The following is an 18,975-nucleotide window of genomic DNA, read 5'->3' as shown; positions in this document are numbered from 1 at the left end:
GGAGCTCCATGGGCCACATACTTTGGACAAGCTGAATGGTCTATGGTGAAGGAGCTCAAGTTGGCGTCGAAACAACCGACGTTCACACGTGTACCAGTCACAGTCCCAGATGATATGGAGGTTCGTAGCTGGGGTGTGGCAAGCTGGGCACAGCGCTGTGTTACTGTAACCCAGCTTAACCCGAAACACAGGGTTGAAGGCGACGTTGGTCGTAGACGCCGCAGAAGTGACGTAAAGCTGTGAGGGAAGTCACCTGGCATCTTAAATGATAATGACGGGTTCACTGCATGGAGAAGTGACCACTGAGTGATGTCGTGAAGCTGTAGTGGCACGGCATCCCAAGGAAGATGAGGGATGCCGTGTGCGCACGCACCACCCGCACCAAGCTTCGCTCCACCGCCATTAAACCATTCTCATGCCAACCGTCAGCCTGTGTGGTTGTCCCTTCATTATCCCTCGTCGCGACAACCCACAATTGGTGACCCGAACTACCCTGCTGATCCAACTGCATACCCACCGCTGATCGCTTTTGCCATGCAGGAGTCCTCTTCCACCAGCAACGTCAGTCGCGCCTCCGTGAGACTACCGCCATTTTGGCCTGCGAACCCTACCATCTGGTTCGTACAGGTCGAATGCCAATTCCAACTGGCTGGCATCACCACGCAAGCGACAAAGTATCAGCACGTCGTTTCCGTCCTTCCACCCGAGGTAGCTTCTGATGTGACAGACATTCTCTGCGCTCCGTCGGGCCCTACGCCCTACGACACACTTAAGGCTGCTATCATTCAGCGCACCATGGCATCCGACCGGAAGCGTTTCCAACAGCTTCTCTCCGCCGAAGATCTCGGAGACCGGCGACCATCCCAATTTCTACGGCATATGCAGAGCCTGCTCGGTGACCGCGCCCAAACTTTTGACGAAGCACTCCTCAAGGAGCTATTCTTACAGCGCCTTCCATCTACCGTGCAGATGATACTGGCCACTGCAACCAACCTTTCGCTAACAGAGCTGGTGCTTCATGCGGACAAGATTCTGGAAGTGGCGCAGCCTTCACTAGCCGTCATGCAGGCCACCCTTCCGATGCCCGCCCACGTGTCCGCACCCTGCACTTCGGTGACTGCCCCTCAGCCTTCCTTCCGTCCTGCCGATCCAACAAGCGAAATTGCCGCTCTTCGAGAGGACGTTCACGAGCTCCGTGCCCTCATCGCCACGACGCAGTCGAACCGTGGCCCTGCCTCCCCCCGACGCCCCTCCCCTCGACGTCAGCAATTCCGTCGCGGTTCACGATCCCGGCAATTTCGTAGGTCCCATTCTCCAGAGCGTGCCAACCCTTCACCATTCTGTTGGTACCACTGGTCCTTCGGTGCTCAAGCCCGCAATTGCCAACCGCCGTGTTCCTGGCCGGGAAACCTTCCCGGGGAGCGCTAAAGGCGGCGAGCGCTAAAGGCTCGTCGGCGTTTCCTTGTGGATACTGGTGCTGAGATTAGTATCCTTCCGGCCAGCAAGGCGAACAAGTGCAAGTTCCCGATTTACCACCTGACCGCTGTCAACAACACCAGCATTCCCGTTTACGGCGAGCAGTCACTGACACTAAACCTCGGCCTACGTCGCTCCTTCCCCTGGATCTTCAAAATCGCAGCCGTTGACCAGGCTATTATCGGAGCAGATTTTCTGCAGCATTTTGGTCTGCTCGTCGATGTGCGTCGTAAGGTCCTCCTTGACTCGAACACGGGACTGCGCATAGCAGGCATGGGATCAACGCCCCGCATTTCCTTGCCCGCCATCTCCCTCTCGTCCCTTCAGTATCCCTTCGCTGCCGTGATCAGCGAATTCCCTTCTCTGTCCCAGCCCCCTGATTGGACGAAGCCCGTTCGCCACGACGTCGTCCATTATATCAACACGTCGGGGCCCAGGGTCCACTTCAGGCCGCGTCGTCTCGCCCCTGAGAAGTGGAATATCGCTCGCAGCGAATTCGACCATATGTTGGCTATCGGCATCGCCCGCCCCTCCTCCAGCGATTGGGCATCTCCCTTACATATGGTCCCCAAGAAAACCGGAGACTGGCGGCCATGCGGCGATTACCGCGCCCTGAACATCGCTACGAAACCCGACCGCTACCCGCTGCCCAATATACAGGATTTCACAATGAACCTAGCCGGGGCCAAGTATTTCAGCAAAATCGATCTCACTAAGGCATACCACCAAATTCCCGTAGCGCCAGAGGACGTTCCGAAAACAGCCATTGTGACACCTTTCGGGCTCTTTGAATTCCTGCGCATGCCTTTCGGCTTGAGGAACGCTGCGCAGACGTTCCAGCGTTTTACTGATTAGATACTGCGAGGCCTCCCCTTCGTTTTCGCGTACATGGATGACCTCCTCATCGTCAGTGAAACAAAGGAGCAGCACTTCCAACACCTCCGCGAAGTCTTTGCCCGCCTCGAACACCACGGCGTTGTCATCAACACCCAGAAGTGCGAGTTTGGCAAGCCTTCTCTTGAATTCTTGGGCCATCTCGTATCCTCTGCCGGAACCTCGCCGCTGCCCAAGAAGATCCAGACCATCGCAGAATTTCCGACCCCCACTTCAATCCGTCAGCTGCGCCGCTTCCTCGGCTTGGTAAACTTTTATCGGCGTTTTGTGCCATCCTGCGCAGCGATACTCCGGCCACTGGAGGACCTCCTCCAGTCCCCAGGGCCCGGCGCGTCCAAGTTTCCGTGGGCAGAGGCTCACGAGGCAGCTTTTGACGCCATCAAGAAGGCCCTCGCGCGCGCGACACTTCTTGCTCACCCTCGTCCCGATGCTGCTTTTTCGTTGATGGTCGATGCCTCCGACCGGGCCTTGGGCGCTGTTCTTCAACAAGAAGTCGATCACTGCACCCAACCTCTTGGCTTCTTTTCACGCAAGATGTCTCCAACCGAGGCCCGCTACAGCGCTTTCGGCAAGGAACTGCTGGCAGCTTATGCGGCCGTGCGCCATTTTTTGGGGGACGGCGTTTTGTTATCTGGACAGACCATAAGCCCCTTGTCGGAGCCTTCACGTCCGCGGGCCAAAACTATTCCCCCCGCGAGATTCGCCACCTTGCGTACATCGCGGAATTTTCCACGGACGTACGCCACGTGAAGGGCTCCGCCAACGTAGCGGCCGATGCACTCAGCCGCGTCTACGCTGTACCCGGCCAGCCCGTCCTCAGCATCGACAACCTGGCAGCCGCACCAAATTCGGACGACCAGCTCTGCCAGCTCCGCGCGTCCTCGCGCACGTCCCTCAAGCTCGCTGACATTCTCCTGCCCGGTTCACCCGTCCCCATCCTCTGCGACACGTCAGGCTCGTCACCTCGCCCTGTCGTCCCTTCTACTCTCCGCCGCGCAGTTTTTGACAGCGTCCACTGCCTCGCCCATCCCGGAGTTCGCACCACCATCAAGTTGGTTACCGACCGTTTCGTCTGGCCAGGGGTGCGGCAGGACATCCGCCGCTGGGTGCGCGCCTGCACGCCTTGCCAGATCAGCAAGTGCCACCGCCACACCATCTCACCGCTTGGCCAGTTCGCCCCACCAACAAGCCGTTTCTCGAAGGTCCATATTGACATAGTTGGACCCCTGCCCCTCTCTGACCGTCATCGCTACCTTCTAGCATGCGTCGACAGATTCACCCGATGGCCGGAGGCGGCACCCATGCAGGACAGCACAGCTGAAACTGTCGCAGCGACTTTTCTTCAGACGTGGATTGCCCGATTCGGCGTGCCAGAAGAAATCGTCACAGACCGGGGCCCGCAATTTGAAAGCAGACTTTTCACTGCCTTCACCACCATTCTCGGCACGAAGCGTTTGAGCACGACCGCTTACCATCCGGCGTGTAACGGCCTGGTAGAAAGATTCCACCGGCACCTCAAGCAGGCACTTATGGCCCATTTGGACGGTTCCCGCTGGACCGAGCACCTGCCATTGGTGCTCCTCGGAATCAGAGCTGCCGTGAAGCACGACCTCGGTTGCTCGTCAGCAGAGCTTGTGTACGGCACGTTCATCCGGCTTCCTGCGGACATTTTCAACCATCGGTCATCTTCGCAACCATCACCCCTAGCCCCATCAGACTACGCCCAGCGCTTAAAGGCTGCCCTCTCCCGGCTGCGCCCAATACCTACGAGAGATGTTTCCTCCTCTTCCCCGTACGTCGCCCAGGACATCACCAGCTCCTCCCACGTATTCCTGCGCACAGACTTCATCCGGCGCTCTCTCCAGCCCCCTTATTCCGGCCCCCACAAGGTCACCCACCGTCGTGCAAAAACATTTGCCATCGACGTCAACGGTCGCGAGGTAGTCGTGTCGATCGACCGGCTTAAATCCGCCGGCTGCCCAAAACTGTCACCTGGGCCGACTCTAGGACACCAGCCGTTTCCTTCACCTGTTCATCCTTCACGCTTCACGCATCTCGAAGGTGGGGGGGGGGGGAGTAGCTGTAGTGGCACGGCATCCCAAGGAAGATGAGGGATGCCGTGTGCGCACGCACCACCCGCACCAAGCTTCGCTCCACCGCCATTAAACCATTCTCATGCCAACCGTCAGCCTGTGTGGTTGTCCCTTCATTATCCCTCGTCGCGACAACCCACAAAGCCATTGCTGGCGGGCAAAGGGTGACACCAGCGTTTATCTCCGTTGGAGAGGATAATGGGCACGGCTCTGGTGATACGGCGGGCCGCAGCAGCCGCCAAATCTGCCTCCTCGTTGTCCTGAATGCCAGTGTGACCGAAGACCCACTGTAGGGTCAACCTGTGTCCCTGTTCGCCAAGAATCTCGAGCGCCGTCAGGGGGGGGGGGGGGTATGTTTATTGAAGAAAAAAAAACGAGGAAAGGTTAGTCGGGCATAAACCGACTTGCTATTCCTTTCATAACAGGATACTAACTACCACCGGGGCCAAAGAGCCGCGGATGCCCATGCTTCCTACACACTGCAGGGCTGATTTTGAGTCAGTGTATATCACCCAGGAGCGAGGAGGGTAGTTCAAGACTGACTTTAGAGATAGCAAGATGGCATACAGCTCCGCAGAGGTCGACGAAGTGCGATGTAACACGCGAAACCCACATGATATTGACTCGTCCGGTATGACAAAGGCGGCGGAGGAGCCATCCGACGTAGACGAACCATCTGTGAACACAACCGTGCGGCCTCTGTACTTTGTATCCATCATTTCCAAAGTAGATTGCTTGAGAACGGGGAGGCTCTTCGGCCCCTAAGAGGACAGGGATGTGTGTCGAGAGGGATGGGCTCGGCAGTGTCCATGGTGCCGCTTAAGGGGCGGTCAGGGCAACGGTAACGCCAGGGATGTTTCCAACAACAACAACAAATAAATCATGACTATGGCTTGGGGTGATTCACCGCTTGAGAACAGTACACTACCCATTACACGCGAAACATGAGATGTGAAATATGAAAATGAAGTTATGTGCAAATACAACTCTTGAACTCCCCTCCACTGGCTGCGCAGCGCTACGTCACACAAAAGGAAGAAAGAAACACATGAAAGAAGCGCCAATGGTCCTGGATGTTTCCAGATGCTGCTGTAACACATAGCGTGAGTGTACTGTTCTTCTGTCTACGTAGCTTTTGAACCACGGCGACCGTAAATAGTGTCAGATGGTTTCTCTCCGGCGGAGGATATCGATAGGTATTTCTCCGGCGTCGGCGATCATCATCCGCGTCTCAGCGCTGCGCCAGCGCTACACCAAGGCACGTCCGCAGGCTGCGTGCTAGTGTACGCTGAAGCTTGTGTTTAGACGTGGCTGATATACTGTGCAATACGGGCAAGCTGTAGGGAGCCGCTAACAAGAGTTTTGTGGAGCATAAGAAGATCCCGCACAGTGCAGGCCCAGCGCGCACCGGCAAAGTGGCGTATCACATTTCCCCACCGGTGAGCCTTTGAGATGATGAAGTCAATGTGCCTTCTCCACGAGAGGTTGCGGTCCAAGATAACACCCAGGAACCTGCGAAACTTCACTTGTATAAGGGGGTAGTCGCCAGTCCGAAGTTGGAACCACCGCATCTCTCTTCGAGCAAAAGGAAGGACAGCGCTTTTTTCGGTGGAGATATGCATCCCCGCGATCAAGAAGTTGTTGATGGCGTCCAGTGCTCTTTGCAACCGATGGTGAATTGCCGGCCGTGACTTTGCGACAGTCCAAACACACACATCGTCCAGAGATTTACTCTCCTCGGTAGACATTCCTTGAAGTCAACCATGACAATATTAAATAATAACGGGCTTAGAACACTTCCTTGAGGGACACCCTGCGGTACCGCAGTCTTCTCTATGTCACCGTCGCCTGTTCTGAGAAAAATTTTCCATTGTCTCAGGAAATCGAAAAGCCATGCAAGCGCTTTCCCAGGCACTTGAGACCGGAGCAACGCATGAAGAACACCGGGGTGACTTACGGTGTCATACACTCGCTTGACGTCCAGGAAGACAGCCATTACGATTTGGCTTTCGCTTCCTCAACAGCAGAGACCAAATCCACCACCGAATCCATGGAACTACGACGCCTACGGAAGCCCGACATTTCCTGGAGGAAAACAGAACTTTTCTCAAGCTACCACTCGAGCCTGTGCAGCACCATGCGCTCTAGGACTTTGCCTAGGCAGGTGGTAAGGCTGACAGGCCGAACAGACACCAGATCCAAGGGGTGTTTTCCTGGTTTCAGTATGGGGACCACTAGGGCCTCCTTCCACAGAGCGAGGACTTGTCCATCCCTCCATGATTGCTGGTAGATCTCTAAGAGGACCAAACAGCTGGTGTCATTCAGGTTACGGTGCGCTGTACAGGAGACCAAGTCCGGACCAGGTGAAGACTTTTCCCGAGAAAACGCAAGGGCCGCCTTGACTTCTGCAAACGTAAAGTCTGTATCCATGTCGGGGTCAGAAGATGGGGGAGCTTGGTTAATAGCGCGCTGTAGCTGCAAAACTTGTTCCTGAAAGCCTGGACATTTCGCTGCCTCGCTGATCTCGCAGAACGGTTTCCACGGTTAGACTGTTTGCGGACGATTGCGTGCTGTACCGCAAAATCAACTCAACTTCCGAACACTCAATTTTACAAAATGATCACTATGATACAAGACAGGTGCGACAGCTGTATAGATTTGTGTAGTTTCCCTTTCTTTTCTGAATAACGCGTCCTGGAGTAGCCAGTCCCGAGTGGCTCTGGACTAACATATCCATTTTTTTCCTTTTACAAATCAAATCAGGTGCGAAACATGGCAGTTATCTCTAAACATAAAAACAATGTAATGTTATTTCTTTGCTATTCCGCCTTACCCTTTGCTCAATCAATAACACTACTCACTTCTTCACCGACTCACTCTCCTCTCCACAACCCCGCATCTCCCACTCGTTCAGCACCGTCGCCACATTGCCAGGTTATCTCTATTCCATCGATTTTTTCATACAATGCCCTATCTCTAGCTCAGAAGCTCCCTTCCCATGTATTGATGATGTTTGAAGTCAAGCGCTTCATCTGCAAAACAAACTCTTTCTAAAAATCATGAAAGGGAATGAAAATCATGAAGGGAAAAGGGTTGTGTGTTGTTTTTCTATACAGCCGTCAATTGGAATGACCTTCCTACACCACTTGCAATCATAACTGATCATGACATATTCCACAAAAAGGTAACTGCATACGTTTTATAACTTTGTCTCCGGTATTCTTTCCCTACCGTACTCTACTGTGTCTTCCTTGCTATTTTATCTTATTCAGTGCAATGTATTCAGTGCGTTTGTATTCAGAGCAACTATTATGTTTACGTGTATATATGCATGTTGTGTTTATGATTGGATATGTATTAATCTGCTTTTGTTTTTGTGACAGTAGCACATATATATTTCCCACCCACACATGTAATGTCCGTAAGGACCTTTTGAGGCATTCCAAAATAAAAAAATAAACTCATCCTCGTGTGATGGGTAGCTTTAAGTAGTTAACGTACGATCCCGTATAATATGTTCGATAAAAAAAACATTCATGCTCCACTCCTTGCACTCTGCTGTTTGTGCAGACCGAGTTCCTTGCATGAAAACAAACACGTATCAAAACGAAATACGTTTATTTCGGATGTTCCTGCAAGCCTTCGGTGTTGATCGTTGGTTGGCTTGAAAAGAAAAAAAATATAGAGATGTCGATCGTTGGTCAATACATTCGAGGGACGTCTGGGAAGGGAATGTTCCATCCACGGTGCTCAGAGGGTTCCTGGTAGCTCCTGCCGAATCTGAGTAAACGCACATGCAAACATTCAGACGTTTGCTTGGCGATCCAAACGAATATCGATCCTGGCTGACCCTTCCTCTTTTCTTTCTATTAAACGTATCCCTCCCCCCCCATATGTTGTTTTTCACATAGTCACAGAGTGGGGATGAAATATGGGGCAGCTGAACGAGTGTGTGCCTCTTAGGTCCGGGCATCGTTTTAAGAAGTCGTTGACAGTATGTGTGTTAACATTGTGTGGAATGAAACAGCAAAGAGGAAACACACGGATGAAAAGAAGACAATGCACACAACAATCATGGACTTCCATGTAAGGTTTACCGGCAAGAAACCCGTTTAAATACACACATGCTGTACGTGCAAGAAAATACCTGAAGACAAGTATAAGCTTAGCAAAGAGATGGGCTTCTGAGTAGCAAACATGTGAATAGTGAATAGCGAACTGGCGAGTATAGAGCACATGAGAAGTATTCTGTTGTTGTTGTTGTTGTTGGAGGGTGACAATTTAAGTTAGGAGTAGCAGAACAAGTCGGGAGAAGAGTTCAATTTCTCCTGTTTTTTTTTCCCCCTTACAAACAAACAAACAGATGGGCACAAGGTCAAGGCAGACATCCATGCCTACTGCAGACACTGAATTTCTCGCTACAACCATTGCAGCGACAGTGTGGTTATATAATGGTCCCTCCCCATGACTAGAAGTAAGAGACCCCCCGCCAAAAAGCAAAAAGAATCCTTGAAGCTCGATTCTTGAGAGTGCGTTGTTGTGTGCATTGTCTCCTTTTCATTCGCGCGTTTCTCCCTTGCTGCTTGTATGTTTTCACACCGCATCAACAAACTAGGTACCCCACATTGTTACGCTGTGTGTACAGCTTGGGACAAAAGTTTACGGAACACGGGGTGTCACATTTCTCCATTGGAACGAAACACCATCAGCAAACAGGAGCGGACATGCATACTACGAGATATAGAGAATAGCCGGTCACCCGTTTCTTATTAGATCTCTTCCTGACAACTTGCAGGAGACCGCTCGGATGAACAAATACGCCGATGCCGTGTTCCGTAAACTTTTGTCCCAAGCTGTACTATTTTGTTTACTTCTCCGTAAAACTTGGGTCTGTGAGCGGCATGTCTGCGTTACTCACCGCGGTTTTCCGAGCAGCAGGTAGTAGTCGTCTAAGGCCTGGAGGTACTGGGAGAGCTGCTTCTCGTTCTGGAACACATTCGGCACGTTGGGCTTCTGACCCTCGCCCATACTGCTCGTTGTCACCGAAACCGTTGCTATGAGCACCGCAAACATGGTCACAAGGGAAGACATTGTGCAGAAACCCAGACGCACCTGCATCGCATCATGTCTTCATGTAAATTCGCACCTAAGTCGTTCCATGCCACTCTTGGGATGTCAAAACCATTTCGAAACAAGGGGGGGGGGGTGATGCTACAGCCTGACGCGCTAGTGTAGTAATTCTATTGTTTTGCAGTACAGTGCTATATATATATATCTGTTCGTGTTTCCGTAGTTGGTTCATCCTATTATGGTTGGTTATCCTAGGGCGTTTCATTTAACAACAAAGCGACCTTTTCTAAGGTCAGGGATTAAGTTCTCTACGATGTTAACACCGCAATAATAATGCTGGCTGAACGACATTGATCGCACATCAGGGAAGCCTGACCGCAAAGCCTGTTCTGAGGGGAGGGGGATATATTTATTAGAACAGAGAAGAAGAAAAGAGGAGGAAAGGTCAGCCAAAATAAACAATTATAATAAGGAATAAAGAATAAACTGACAAAACTTCTATATCCCCTGGCTATTTTCACCTATCTATATCGGCTCTCGTCTGAAAGGTCGTGTGGTGCCCCGTCTGTCAATTCATCTGAGTACAAAGTGAACGGCAATCACTCCTACAATAGGAATTGCGAGAAGCTGAAATGTGCTTACCGAAGGTCCTGTTCCCGAAGATCGCAGGCGAGTTTGCGTCCGAGAGTGCGCCGAAGGCAACACTACCGTTTGCTTATATACCCACGGGGTTCAATATGGTGGCGAAAAGTATTTTTATGAATAAATATAAAGATTCCTGTTGCAGCGTGCTCTCGTTCCCACGAGAGATAATCCCATGATCAACACAGGAGTTCCGCAGCAGGGTCTCTTGCCACTCGATTACCTCCCGCGTGCGTCCATCCACCACTTTGTAAACACAAGGGCTTCTATCAGGGGTCTATTACTAACGACGCCCACGGAGACGTGTACTTTGTGCCTGCATCAATATTATTTTTGGATATCTTTAGTTTTGGAGAGTAACGTAAACAGCAGAGGCTGTGATCACGACGAACGCAACACTGATAGCACTGACCTTTCTAATGCTGTCGGTGATCAGTTCGAAATGGCGAAGGACCCGAGAGATGTGAGGGATCTCACTTCACATGTGACACTATTAGTGAGGCGAACCCAGGAGGTGCGAGATAATGAGTGTGAAGCGTAGCCTGAAGTGAAACATTGGAAACGAGTAAGGCTTTGTAGCACGCATCACAGGAGGACCACACTGCAAACCATAGAACTCTCGTAATGCCTATACCAAGAATGCGAAGAGGGACCTCACAGCAAGTGAGCCACCACGTTAAATATGGTAGCATTAGCGTGAACCCTGTGCGTGTTGCGTATTAGGTGGCCCATTCCATTCCAACTCCATTCCGATGAATCGGGATCAACTCCACGGAGTGGACGGCTATGGTTGATTCCCATTCCTGGAATGGCTAGGCAGCGCTCACTCGGTTTCTTCAATTCGGAAAGAATGAACAAGGCAAAAAGTAAGCTGTCTGATAGCCCCGGCAGTCCTTTTCATTTTTCTTTTTCATTTCTGTGGGCTCACTCATTTAGGGGTTCATTATGGGAGTAGCAGAAATCGTCGAGTGACGAATTTAATTTCTCCCATTTTTTTAAACACTCAAACTCAAAGTCGACGCCTTCTCCATTCGCGTATTGTTTCTCTACATTGCCTTCGCTCGCCTCTTCTTCACCCGGCCACCTGGGTGTGTTATGGTGGGCTAGTGTGCGCCAGTGTGAATGTGCGTCGCTTCAGTAACAGACGGCAGCCAAGTTCGGCCGTCTGCAGCCAGGCTCACGCTGGGCAGGTGCGGAGCGTGATCGTGGGTTCACGGGGCAGAAAGACACGTCGTTTAACCCAAGACTTTGACAGCGTCACCCATGCCATTCCATTCCCGTGAAAAAGCGGAATGATTCCATTGGTAGACAACGAGATTTGGTCGAGGCAGACCACACTTAGGGACGACACAAACATGTAAGCCTCATACGCCCGGAATCATCGAAATGCAACAACTCAGGGAAAAGAGGCGCTGACGCCAGAAGTCCGTCACGCGTCACGACTACTATGAATGTAAAGATGTTCGACACCAATGTGTCTGGTTGGGTCATAGTAATTTAGACTGGAAATAGCACCAACCAAGGTCCACCAAAAGGAGGGTCCGGACGTGTTATTGTTGGCTCTGAACCCGCCTGCTAGCCTGTACGTGTCAAATTAACCACTCCAACAGCAATCACGGATGAGCCACTGAAAACTGTAGCTGCAGTGCTTTGCAATGACAACTGAATTAGAGCAAGCATACGCTGTCAGCTAAAATTACACCTGACGTCTTTTTGTGAAATATACCCTTATTCCTGGGAGTTAGGGCCACGGTCGACTTTCTATTCGAGCTACCCCCTCGAGACCGGGTTGTGCTTCAAGCATGAACCTCGACTCGAAACGCCCCCGAGCGGAAGAAATCATTCGTGGTTTCCTCGATGTTTTCTTGTAGCCCAATGGCTACAAGTGGGCGCTTCTTTCCTCCACTCACTGGGCAGGCAGGGTGTCGAATCGAGGATCATGTAAGAATGCCGCCGTTATAGTATTGCTGCACCCAGTATTACAGCAAACGATTTACGTGGGTTCTCCGTTCGTGTCGTGTCCTTCCTTATCCTCCAGGAAAAATCTTATCGTCAGCGTCAAGTTTTACATGTTTTGAGTTTATGTGGCTCTAAGCTAGCATTGGCTAAGCTAGCATCGGCCATACCATGCTGAATACGCCGGTTCTCATCCGAACATCGAAGCTGCTTAGGTTCGATGTTCGGACTGGATTGGGCTCGGTCAGCACTTGGTAGGGGGACCACCTGGGAACAACGACTGCTGATGGCATCCTTTTGTCGGCACACTGCGCAGACAAACCTTACGTGTAACATCACGGTACCATTATTATGTCCAGGGTTCGAGGTTCCGCATATTTTCTTGCTTTCTCTCCGGTTCTTTAATGGCATTTTATGCCACAAAACGTGGTATTCAATCAATGAAAGCATTCTATTCAGGGAGTAAGAACCGCTGCCATTGAAATGAAGCTGAACCATTGTGCGCCCACAGGGAGTAAGATGCAAAGCGTTCGAATTGTGGGACATAACGATCTAACAATAACGATCTGTTGCACTCCTCCGCAGGCAACTCAAGGTCTAACTCAAGGTCACTGCTCACTGAACTGCTCACGTGTGCTGCACCTGTGTAGTGCTGTTTTGTGTCCGAAGTAACTTGGAAGTAACTCGGTTCTTTTAAGTAACTCTGTAACTGTGTGTTACGTTTCAGGCATTAACTTGGTTACATTTTTCACACGGTAACTTGTAACGAGTTCTTTTTACCGGGTAACTTGTCGATCTATGATTATGCCAAATAAGCTTCTTGGTGCTATCGTACTACATTGAAAATACAACTTGAAAATGCCTGTGGGCCCTGTGATACAAGGCATACCGTGCTTCAAACTGTCCGGCGATAGTCTGCTTCTGAGGTGGCACCGAGGGGAGCATATCGCATCGCTTGCTTATGTACGTTTGCTATTGTGTCCTCGAACGTTTAACGCGTAGACACGTAGCTGAGTACCCTTTAATACAATATAGGAGGTGAATATCTCCAGACGAAAAGGTGGCTAGCGAAGATATGCGGAGCAGATTACGCTTATCGCCAGGGCAGCTGCTCTTTGTTGAATTGCTGCATTCTTGTACGCAAGTCAGTTTCGCTGAAGCCCTCACTGAAACCGTACGGACTGCGAAAAGGTGAAGACGGTCGTTCCTCGAGAGATGATTCTTCTGACGGCCAGAAGCGTTCACGCTGCGGTGCCCATCCTTCTGCATTCCTGGTGTGAAGGTGACCTGGTGCAGGAATACGATCCCATGTCACGCCTCGATGTTTTGTAGAACTGTCATTCTTTGTGACGCTCCGTTCCCTTGAAGAACCATAGTCTTTTCTTGGACTTTTGTGCTTCGCTGAGCTCCATTGTCTCGGCATGCTTCGTTCTCTTTGTGGGATCCTGTTCTTTGGACTTCTCGATGCTGCCTGCTTTTGCGCGCGGTCTGGTGCGCTCTCTTCGCGTAGCCACTTCTTTGCTATCCTCTCCGGGAGCACGAACTCGCTAGGAAGGACCTGCGTAAAGTAACATTAAGCACTCTTAATAGACCGTTCGTACAGTACACTGTACTGTGTCTACTAATCACAGCAGAATCGTATGTCGACTATTTATTCTGCAGCAGATAGCTGGTGGTCTCGCGCAAGCCACACAGGTGCTACCTCTTTTACAGAACCAGGTTAAATGGCCATACGTTTCTTGAAATATCTCAGGATTTATGGACGTGCTGGAGAGCAAATTGACGCTGTAATATTCGGCCGCAAAATTACTCTGCTTTGTGCACTCCGATGTTCAGGTTGTTGCTCGCGTTGGATTTCAACATACTCCCCGAGACGCCCTAGCATGCTCACGGTGCGTACCTTGACAGGGAGGCGGGTACCATCTGGTTCCTGGTGATGGGCCATCCAAATGCGTTCCAGGTCACCGCCAGACCGGTTTACGTGCTTCTTCCGCGACCGTCGTCTTCCTACGTGATCACGATGGTCAATCCGGGCAGACAAATCCTTTTGTGGCAACCGCTCGGCCCAGTTAATAATTCTCCAGTTCTCAACATCTGCTGTGCCTTGACAAGTATCAGATTTCATTCGTAGTAGGAATTTGGATATGCCCAAGCAGAGAGCCACCGCTGCTGTATACCGCAGTATATTCAAAGATAGCGCAAACCAGTAACCTGTCAAACCTTTCTGCAAGGGACCGCACAACGAGCTCAGTGATATCTCAAATCCTCCTCTCAGCACATTACACGCGCCATATTTGAGACGGGCTTCTTGCGAGCTTTTTGTAATACGAATAGTCGCTCCTTTCATGTAGTCGCTATAGTAGCGCGATAAAAACGCGCGCAGAACTCCTTGATAAGCTTTCGGTGTTTGGCGAGCAACTGTATCAGGATTTGAAAATTCAGTCAGCAGTGAGCTGACATCGTGTCTCACAGACAAAGGCAACCACGTATAGGATAAACTGGATTGCAGCAAACTGCCGACTTGCTTGGAGAAGCCCGATTGCTCATCGTTCCAAGATGGTATGTCTGAATCGATGTCAATCAGCCCAACGGCATGTTTCAGTATCGGTGTCTGGGCTGGTGGAGAACCCGGCGGGCTCGACGCGTTGCTCATCACGGATCCACAACGCGTCGCGAGGAACGTTGGCGTCAGGTAATCGAAGGTGTCACCTCGTTCTTCGCGCGGCCACAGAGCGGAGGCAAAGGCGTCTAGCTTGCTCCAGTTTTGTTGACGATACGGATAGCACACGTGACATTGCATGCCAACGTCAACGAGGAGGATCCCAAGAGCCATTGGTGTTCCGACGAAGCAGAAAAAGAGTAAAGGCCATGTCATTATAGTGAGGCTGACTCCAGACACGTGAGACAACAGGCCGCGTTCAGTCAACGGCGCACCTGCGTGCCTGAGAGCCACATTAACTATAGCCGCTACTGCCAGCGCCGCTAAAATGCAAATGTTTAGCGCTTCCAATAAACCTCCATGACGTAAAGCAGCACGTGCCAGCATGCCCAATAGCCCGTTATCCGAAGAGCAAAGAGCTGCTTGAGCTCGCTGTTTCGCTCGGTCCAGTCCCATCAGTGCCTTCTTCACGTCTGCTAAGTATGTATCCGGAGAAGATGTTTGGGCGCGAAGCTTTTCCAAGACATGAGATCGAAGGCGCTTGGTCGAATTATCCACCTTTTCTGCGGTGGACCGCAGCAAATCATTTCGGCCGTTTTCTAGGTGTGTGCACCATTCCGCCGCGTCTATGAGTGCTCCACCTAAACCTCTTAAACCTTCCCGTTGAAGCCTTCGCCCAAGCGTCCTTATTGCGGTCGAGCAATTCGTAGTCACATTCAAATCCTTGGCAACAGCGTCGGCCAAGCTCTGCTGGAATAGGTCCGTGAAATTAGTATCCAGAACATGGGTAGCGTACTTCAGTCGCACAGCGGCGGCTTCTCGCTTTACATCTGACAACTGTTTTCCAGTCGAATTGACGAATTGTTGTACAGCAACCAGGTTACTCTTCCAGTTTTCGGGGGCTGCAATGAGGGCTTCTGTGAAGATAGAACGACTGTGGTAAGCTGTGAGCGCTGTTACGATACCCGTGATAACGATGATGGAGAGAGCCACCGAATACGCATACCAGGCGAAGTTGCCCCGTTGTGTCACATCCTGCAAACGACTTTCGACGCGTCGGCGAAAGACGAGCAATGCAACGGCAGCTATCGGCATTAGGGCTGTGTACACTAGGCCCGCCAATAGCAAAGCAAGAACACGCGGTTGACCGCCGAGGATGGAAAGGAGAAGTCCGCCTCTGCTGGAATCGGTGGCGAGAGATAGGGAAGGAGCTTCGGAGGTCACCAGAAGGGCAAGTACACTTGATGATAAGTTTAACCACCTCGAAAACAAACCGGACGTTTCTAGATAGGCCATGGTGAACGAGTAACGGATTTGCGTTGGCTGGACAGCTGAAACTGATTGGAACAGCGCGCGCGGTTGATGGTAATGTTGATGGCACGAACCTTTCGTATCTATCTCGGTCGATTCCGAAACTACAGTGCCATGATACTGCTCGTTCATCACCGACAATAACGCCAGAGATCCGACGCGAATGGGTGGAGTTGTTTCCGTGCAATTTGATGCAATGCATTGCAAGAGCAGACGACGGATGTTGAGAGCATTCCGGCATTCCCCTTCTGTAAATGTCACTTGGATAAGGCCAATCAGTGAGCGCCCTTTGGCGCGGACAACGCCAATCAGGGAGCGACGGAGAGACCTTGGCGTCAGACCGCCGGGCGGCAGTAACAGCGTCTGCAGACGATCACGGATAATTCTGATATCGACTCGTGGAATGTTTCTGGTTTGCGTCGTACGTGCCTCTACAGCCAGGAGCTTAACACCGTCTTCCACGCCGAATATGGTCACATCAGCACTCACACTGGTAAGCGAAAGTCGGATTATTTACCGAGGTATTTTCACCTAGTATATTGCGGTGCGAACGCGCAGCAGACGATCACGGAGGAGACGATCACGCGCTGCGCTCCCATTCGTGTGCCCGGCTTACGTCATTCTGGCTTAGCTGCAGAGGGAGTGTGAATCTTTAAAACTCGTTTATTTAAAGGGGTACAAAACAGGTCGACGAACATTTTCCAATTATGACGCCCAATGAAAAAACGTAGCTTATTATATCCAAATATGAAATTCTTTTGCTTCTAGCGAGCGTCTTTAACACGAAACAATGCCATTCAAAGAGCATAATCCGCGCGAGCCTCTCCTTATCCTTGCAACCGGGTCACGTCACTATATTCCAGCGTATAGCAACACCGAATTCTAGGCGCTGGAGGTGGGGGAGATTTCGTTCTCCTAGCGAATGACGGACCCTACTGAGACAAGCTGCAGCTCGCGAGGGCACCGGTTGCGGGAACATCGCGGTGACCTCGCGGAGCAATACAACACAGAAAACATAGTGCGCATGTGAAATAGGGTATTGAGGATTTTTGGTACAGTTTGAACTGGCTACCTTGGATTGGACAAGTGGGAATATGTTTAGAGTTGACCTCACTTTTCGATATGAGAACAAAATTAATGTATAAGCGTCCCGCATTCTAAACGGCTGATGATGCGCGACGTCAAAATGACGTGTCGCTATATTGTCGCCAGGACATCGCAGGGCGGGGCATGAGCGCGAAAGAGTGCAGTGAATATTCAGTCGGTTTGGAGCCATTATTTACTTTTTCGCGACAACATTTTCTTGAAAACGTTCACCGTCGGCAACGTATCACAATGTATTTAAAAAAGTGCGCCTCGTATACCTGTTTATTGCCCCTTTAATAAGTACGCTGTTTTCGGAAGAGAAACTTGGCCGAGTAGACTGGTAATACGATGCCGAACATTACCGTGTCGGTCTCATACACACCTACCAGTACGCGATAGTCCCTTTAAATGTTTTGTGATGAATTAACATGAAATGTCTCTCTTTTAATCGCACACAAGAAGCATACAGATCGAAACATTTCCATGCTTCTCAATTTACAGCAGGAAAGGTCTGCGGCGAAAGTGCAAAGCTATATTGCGAACAGCATATATGCTACGTCACATGACTACAGGACTACTGCACGCTCTGGGTGATAGGATGGATGTTCGAGAAAAGAAAAGGCTTGAAGGCTAGAAAGAAAAGGATAGGAGCGCACGGCGATGCTTTCGCACAAACAAAAAATGTTTATTGACAAAGGTGCGCGATTTGGCTGATAAGATGTGTTATCTTCGGGGTGTTGGGGGGGGGGGGCGCTGTTTGATTATGCGTTGTTTTTCTGGCATTTGCAATAAAACTTGGTTGAAATTCGACGTTCGCAGTGTTTTGTCCGTCAATGTATCTGCTTCTCCGTCGCTACGTTTGTCAAGGCTAGTACCTCCAGATATGTTGGGCTAGAAACGGCCTTTCTAGCGCACAATATTCGAGTCTGACACACTCTTTAAAATGAACTTCACCGCATAGCACGCTCCTAGCCAACCATCATCCGGAATTACATAGTTCTCGTCCCCGAATTGTTGAAAACCGGGGGCGTACGCCTTTTTTACAGTGGCAGCTGTTAACGGGAATGTTTCAGGAGATCGCCGCGTCTGTGGAACCAAAACCCTCCTAGCCTCTCCGCGCCAGAGAGGAGGAAAATAGAGAGTGACAGGTGCGCGCGTAGGCTTGAAAAGGGGGAGGGGATATATTTATTAGACGAAAAGTGGGGAAAAAAAAAACGGGGAAAGGTGAAAAGGGCTAACGGTGTTAGAGAGCGGCAGCTGCGTGCGGTTCAGGGAAATCAAAAGATTAAGGGGTTTTAACACATCGGAAGCGTTTCACGGATACAAAACAAAAAGGAAGCTTTCAAATACAAAATCAGCTACGTGGTGCCAGCCACTTCAAAGGAATCAGGTGCTTGGCGTACCATATTTTCGGAACAGTTATCGTAAAGACCTTCTAATGTCATTCCCAACATCACCACCCGCAATGAGGTAGAGCATCACCCCTGGCGATGAAACTTCTCATTCATCATCTGATAATAAAGTTGTTGTTGTTGACCTTCCAATCAGCTAAATCTCTTCTAATCATTTCAAACTTCCCTACTAAACAGTGCCGCGATAATGAACAAAGGGGATGAGCAATGTGACGCCACGTCAGGTGTGGATCCGCCGATTCTACCATGCCCTCATGCGCGGCGGAGGCCGGTACGGCATTAAGGCATCAGTCTTTAATAACGTTGAAGGATATATAACATGCAAGCTGGCTGGTTGTAAATAATAATAATAATAATAATAATAATAATAATATAA

At 50.6% G+C, this 18,975-nt stretch overlaps 2 protein-coding genes across 2 annotated transcripts; one reads left to right on the top strand and one right to left on the bottom strand.

The window, feature by feature from the left end:
- Positions 1-354: 354 nt before the first annotated feature.
- LOC135384829 (uncharacterized) lies at positions 355-2,331 on the top strand. The gene is made up of 2 exons (XM_064614013.1): positions 355-1,346; positions 1,503-2,331. Exons 1-2 carry the CDS (start codon positions 355-357, stop codon positions 2,329-2,331), a joined length of 1,821 nt encoding a protein of 606 aa, XP_064470083.1.
- A 10,807-nt stretch (positions 2,332-13,138) lies between these two features.
- LOC135383781 (uncharacterized) lies at positions 13,139-16,165 on the bottom strand. Its single transcript, XM_064613109.1, has 2 exons — positions 14,032-16,165; positions 13,139-13,689 (listed from the first exon to the last, which is right to left on the bottom strand). Exons 1-2 carry the CDS (start codon positions 16,084-16,086, stop codon positions 13,225-13,227), a joined length of 2,520 nt encoding a protein of 839 aa, XP_064469179.1. The 5' UTR covers positions 16,087-16,165; the 3' UTR covers positions 13,139-13,224.
- Between the last annotated feature and the right edge of the window lie 2,810 nt (positions 16,166-18,975).

Source organism: Ornithodoros turicata, chromosome 2 (assembly GCF_037126465.1).
Source record: "Ornithodoros turicata isolate Travis chromosome 2, ASM3712646v1, whole genome shotgun sequence".
NCBI lineage: Eukaryota > Metazoa > Arthropoda > Arachnida > Ixodida > Argasidae > Ornithodoros > Ornithodoros turicata.
Note: the sequence above shows the minus strand (reverse complement) of the source record. Positions and strands in the feature narration are given on the sequence as shown.